At 49.6% G+C, this 6,076-nt stretch overlaps 1 protein-coding gene across 1 annotated transcript in view; it reads left to right on the top strand.

Moving 5' to 3' along the window:
* CACNG7 (calcium voltage-gated channel auxiliary subunit gamma 7) overlaps window positions 1–6,076 on the top strand; it is a 28,291-nt gene that overhangs the window by 185 nt on the left and 22,030 nt on the right. The window contains exons 2-4 of the mRNA XM_021706901.1: window positions 1–161; window positions 1,102–1,188; window positions 2,062–2,202. Of these exons, the coding sequence (XP_021562576.1) occupies window positions 1–161; window positions 1,102–1,188; window positions 2,062–2,202 (389 nt within the window). The remainder of the gene's footprint in view (window positions 162–1,101; window positions 1,189–2,061; window positions 2,203–6,076) is intronic.

Genomic DNA, 6,076 nt, shown 5'->3' with positions numbered 1-6,076 from the left:
GAGCAGCGTGTTTGGGGCGTGCGGCCTGCTCCTGGTGGGCATCGCGGTCAGCACTGACTACTGGCTGTACATGGAGGAGGGCACGGTGCTGCCGCAGAACCAGACCACCGAGGTCAAGATGGCGCTGCACGCTGGCCTCTGGCGCGTCTGCTTCTTCGCAGGTAGACCCTCACCTGCCCCACTGGGACCCAAGAGCCCTGAGCCATAGTCCTCCTATCCCTTGGGCTCCAGAAATCCAGAAATGGCTCTTGTTTCTCTCCTGGGAGTTCACAAGTCTGCCCGGGGTCCTTGATGCACCAAATCTAGGGCCCCGATGCACAAACTCCAGGCCCCTAAGCCCCCCCCAGGGGATTCTGCAGGCCTCCCTTAGAATTCATAGTCTAGACCAGGTGCGTTGGTCCATGCCTGTTATCCTAGCACTTTGGGAGGTGGAGGTGAGAGGATTGTCTAAGCCCAGGGGTTTGAGGCCAGCCTGGGCAACATGGCGAGACCTCGTTTCTACAATAAATCAAATAGTTATCCAGGTGTGGTGGCTCTTGCCTGTAGTTCCAGCTACTTGGAAGGCTGGGGTGAAGGATTGCCTGACCCCAGAAGGTCGAGGCTGCAGTGGCCGTGAACGTGTCACTGCACTCTAGCCTGGATGGCAGAGTGAGATCCCAACTCCAAAAAAATAATCAGCAGTATAGGTTCAGAACTAGGTCCCCGGACAGCTCCAGTGTTGGTTAGGCAATATAAAAGAATCCACGCTTCCCAGCAGCCACCAGAATCCCTTCCTTTTAGGACTCCTGGCTTCCCAGACCTTCTCTTCTTTAGAGATCCCCAAGTCGTGGTCCACAGACCCCTTCTGACTTAGGACCCAGGGTTCTGGCCCTATTCTCCTACCCTGGGGTCTCTAGAAGGAGTCAATCAGCTCATGAGAGGGGCTCCCTTCCAGACATCCTGCCCACCCCCTTTCCAATCCCCTGAGAGCAGTACAAATTAACCCTTGGGTTAGGCACCACACCTCCCATCCTGGGGTCTCCCCACCATCGGTCCTTCCCCTGACAGCCTGCCTAGAGCTTAGGAGCCTCTCATCCAGCCCTGCCTTTTTTTCCCCCCCAGGTCGGGAGAAGGGTCGCTGTGTGGCCTCAGAATATTTCCTTGAACCGGAGATCAACTTGGTGACGGAAAACACGGAAAACATTCTGAGTGAGGGGATGTAGGAGGGCATAAGCAGCAAGGGGGGCAAGATCACGGAGTCAGTCCTGGGAGAAAGGGCAGGACTAGGGAAGGATGGGACCGAAGGGAAGGGATGGAGACTTGAGGGAAGGCAGAGTGGTTAGGACAGGACAAAGGGGTCAGGTTGAAAGGGATGGATGTAGGTGGGAGGAGTCTGTAGGGAAGGGATGGAACCAAACCAAAGGAAATGTGGCCTGTGTGGCTGGGGGGGGTTCTGCCATGGAAGTATCAGAGGAAGTGGAGGAGTCCATGGGAACAGGAGGAGTCAGTGGGAAAAAAGAGGAGTCAATGAGAAAGGGAGGAGTCCATGGGAAAGGGGAGGAGTCAGTGGGAAAGAGAGGAAACAATGGGAAGGGGAGGAGTCAATGGGAAAGGAAATGAATCAATGAAAAGAGGAGGATCAATGGAAAAAGGAGGCATCAATGGGAAAGGAAGGAGTCAATAGGAAGGAGAGGAGTCATTGGGAAAGGGAGGAGTCAATCAGAAAGGGGAGGAGACAGTGGGAAGGGAGAAGCCAGTGAGAAAGGAGTCACTGGGAAGGGGAGGAGTCAACTGGAAAATGAGTCAATGGGAGAGGGAGAAGTCAATGGGAGAGGGAAGTAGTCACTGAGAAAAGGAGGAGCCAATGGAAAGAGGAGGAGTCACTGGGAAGGGGAGGAGTCGATCAGAAAGGGGAGGAGTCCATGGGAAGGGAGAAGTCAATGGGAAAGAAGAGAAGTTAATGGAAAGGGGGGGAGTCAAACCAAGGGGTAGGGGCGGTACAAGCAGAGAGGTCAAGGCTGGAGAAGTGTCCCACCAGAGACTCTCCCCTCACTCCTGCTTCTCCCTGTCCTCCCTCCCCAGAGACAGTGCGCACAGCCACTCCCTTCCCCATGGTCAGTCTCTTCCTTGTGTTCACGGCTTTCGTCATCAGCAACATTGGCCACATCCGCCCACAGAGGACCATCCTGGCCTTCGTTTCTGGCATCTTCTTCATCCTATCGGGTGAGCCTAAGGGAAGGACTCGTGGGCTGGGGGACTATTTGAAGTTTTAGGAAGCTGTGTGGTCCCTCTTCCACTTACAAAGTCATTTCCTTGCTGTGTGACCCAGGAGGAGTTGCAGAACCTCTCTGGTCCTGGCTTCCCTTCTCTGTGAAATGGAGATACTGGTGCCCATTACACAGCGTTGTTGAAAGGACCAAATCATAGCAAATGCTTATTGGGTGCTAATTAAACACCAGGCTCTGTTCTGATACTCATAACAACCCTATGAGGTAAATATTATTAATAGCCCCATTTTACAGATATGGAAACAAACACTCAGAGAGATGAAGTCACTTGCTCAGGGCCATACAGCCAGTGAGAGGCAGAGCTGGGAACCAAACTCACGCAACTCGCTTCCAGAGGCTGTATTTTTAACCACTGCTGATAAACTGCAATTAACAGTTTACAAGGCTTTTTATTTTCTGTGCAATATTTTATTCCACATTTTTTCAAATCAAGAGAAAAGTCAAAGGAATTTTGTAGGAAACACCCATGCAGCCACCCCTTGGAGTCAACCGTTAGCAAATTCCCATATTTGCACTGTCCTGTGGCTGTCCATTCAGCCAGATCTAGCCAGATGTCTCACCATCCATCAAGCTATCTTATTTTTAGATGGATTTCAAAGTAAGCTTCAAACCTCAATAGACATCACCCTGCATGCTTTGCCATGCATGGCATTTTTTTTTTTTTGAATCATGATCTCTGTCACTCAGGCTGCATCGCAGTGACACGATCACAGCTCACTGCAACCTCGATCTCCTGGGCTCATGCGATCCTCCCGCCTCAGCCTTCTGAGTAGTTGGAATTACAGGCATGCACCACCACACCCAGCTAATTTTTAGATTATCTGTAGTGACAAGACCTCACTAGATTGCCCAGACTGGTCTCAAACTCCTAGGATCAAACAATCCTCCTGCCTCAGCCTCCCAAATTGTTGGGATCACAGACATGAACCACCATGCCTGGCCCATGTCATTATTATTATTTTTTCCTTTGAGGTGGAAGGCTCTTTTGCCAGTGTGATCTCACAGCTATCTCCTAACATTTTGACCTAGGAGTTACTATTAGCAATCACAAGAAAATGGGGGTACTGAGGCCCCAGTTGTGCAGGCCATTGTCCAAGATACCAGCATAAACTGGTGCCAGAAGCCTTGGGTGTCCAGAGTTCTGATAGAGTTTTTTCCTGCCTGATCCAATTCAGCCCAGTTCAGCTAAGTTCCGCCCAGATCAACCCAGCTACAGCACACAGCTCCACTGGTCCAGCCCTGCGAATCCCAATTCATTCTGACTCAGTTCTTCAGTTCAGTTGAAATTAATTCAACATCACTTAATTAAACTCAAATCAGGTCCTTGTAATCCAGTTGATATTTTTTGAATAAACCCTCCTGTGTTTCTCAACTCCATCCTGTCCCCCGGGGCCCACACTGGCCTCCCTTGTTCTCAGTGGCAGTACAAGTAGTTGTCAAGGGGTCCTCAGGACCCCCTTCTGCAGGCTCCTCCTCGTCCGTCCTCCCCATCCCTCCTCCAGGTTTCTCGAGGCTGATCCTCCCCCGTGCCTTCAACCTCACCTGGCAAGACCTTTTCCAGAGAAACTGGGGTGCAATCTTCATGCAAACTCAGATCGCGGCGTGTGCAGCCAGACATGTAGCTAAAATAAGACATGGAAGATATCACAATCCTGGAGTGTCAGAGCAGAAAGGTCTCATCATTTTTCAAATGGAAAAATAGTGGCCTAGAGGGAAAAAAAATGTGGAATGTGGGGCAGGAATAGATAGCATGGGGATTTTTATTCAATCCACCAAAAACGTGAACAAGGAAAGTCCCATTGTTTGAGGTTCACGGAAATGGAAATGGGGCTCCCAAAGACAGCGCAGCTAGTCAGTGGCAGAACTGGGGTTAGAATCTAGGGTAGGAGGAGGGACCCCAAAAAAATTCGGAATTATTTTTCAGAGGGTGAGCCCTTGTAGTACACTCGGAATTTGTTCCTCTGGATCAAACAGTCAACCAAAGTTTTTATCTAGAAGTTATATTTGTTGTTGTTGTTTTTTATGTTGGAGTCTCACTCTATTGCCCAGGCTGGACTGCAGTGGCACACTCACGGCCATGACAGCCTCGACCAGCTGGGCTCAGGGGATTCTTCTGCCTCAGCCTTTCAAGCAACTGGAACTACAGGCATGTGCCATCATTCCCGGCTTTTTTTTTTTTTTTTGTAGAGACTGGTCTCACCCAGTTGCCCAGACTGATCTTGAACCCCTGGGCTCAGGCAATCCTCTCACCTCTGTCTCTTAAAGTGCTGGGATGTCAGGCATGAGACACCATGTCTGGCTTATCTGGAAATTTTGAGAAGGTTGCATCATGATTTGCTGAATAAACCTCCCGAGTTTTGGCAAACAGGTGACTGGTTCTTCCACCATGACAATGCACCTGCCCACACTGCACTGGGTGTTCAGTAGTTCTTGACCCAAATGGCATGACCCTCATGCCCCACCCTCCCTATTCACCCAATCTCACCCTGAGCGATTTTGTTTGTTTGTTTGTTTCCTTGGATTAAAGACTCTCAAAGGGAAATGTTTTGCCTATGTGGAAAAGGCTAAACAACAAATGGCAGAATCACTAAAAGGCATCAAAAAGGATGACTCCAAAAACTGTTGTGAGCAGTGGAAGCATCTCAATAGGTGTATTGCATCCAATGGAGAGTACTTGGAAGGTGACTGAAGTGTCAACATGTAAGAATAAATACACACTTTTTTTTTTTCAAATAAATTCTGGTCTTTTTGGGTCCTCCTCATATTCTGATTCCAAAATCTGTGTTTGTACTAAATGCTTCACCAGGAAGCCCAAGGTCAAGCTGATAAAGATCAGTGGGGCAGAAGGGGCTAGAAGCCAGGCCTCAGATGTAACAGCAGAGTCATTTGAAAGGGATTGAATTCTTCTGCCTGCACCCCTTCCTTGAGTGCATTTCATAGACTAAGACCCATGCACACCACCCCAGGGCATCCAGTCTGTGGGGTGTATCGATACACCTGTGGATGTATCATGGCTGACCGAGTGTTTTGAAGCTAGGAAGACCTAGGTGCAGGCCCAGCTCAGTGGCTCACCCCTGAAATCCCAGCACTTTGGGAGGCCAAGATGGGAGGCTCACTTGAGTTCGGGATTTCAAGACCAGCCGGGCAACATAGCGAGCCCTCATCTCTACAAAAAATTTAAAGTTAGCCCAGCGTGATGGTGCATACCTGCAGTCCCAGCTACTCAAGAGGCTGAGGTGGGAATATCACTGGAGCCCAGGAGGTAGAGGCTGCAATGAGCTATGGTTGTGCCACTGCACTCCAACCTGGGCGTCCGAGTGAGAACTTGACTCAAAAAAAAAAAAAAAAAAAAATCTGGGTTCAAATCCCACCACTATCACTTGTGGTGTTCACTAAAGCCTACTTTTTTGCGTTGTTGGGAGGATAGATCTCAGTCGGCAGTCAGCAAACTTTTTCTGCTTCAGGCCAAATAGTAAGTATTTTAAGGTTTGTGTGCCATGGGGTCTGTGAGGCAACCACTTACACTTGCTGCATTTGACACAGCTTGACTTTGTCATGAACAGGTGCGAGGGCTATGTTCTTTTGTTTATGGACCCTGAAATTTGGGTTGAGTGTCATCTCCATGCACAGGAAATACTAAGCTTCTGTTGATTTTCTCCCCACCATTAAAAAATATAAAAGTAAGCCAGGCTCGGTGGCTCAGCCTGTAATCCCTCTAAGGTGGGATTGTTGGGAGGCTAAGGTGGGATTGTTGAGAGGGTAAGGTGAGTGGATTGCCTGAGCCCGCGGGTTCGAGACCCGCCTGGGCA

Source organism: Carlito syrichta, unplaced genomic scaffold (assembly GCF_000164805.1).
Source record: "Carlito syrichta isolate Samal-C Ts95f unplaced genomic scaffold, Tarsius_syrichta-2.0.1 Scaffold316208, whole genome shotgun sequence".
NCBI lineage: Eukaryota > Metazoa > Chordata > Mammalia > Primates > Tarsiidae > Carlito > Carlito syrichta.
Note: the sequence above shows the minus strand (reverse complement) of the source record. Positions and strands in the feature narration are given on the sequence as shown.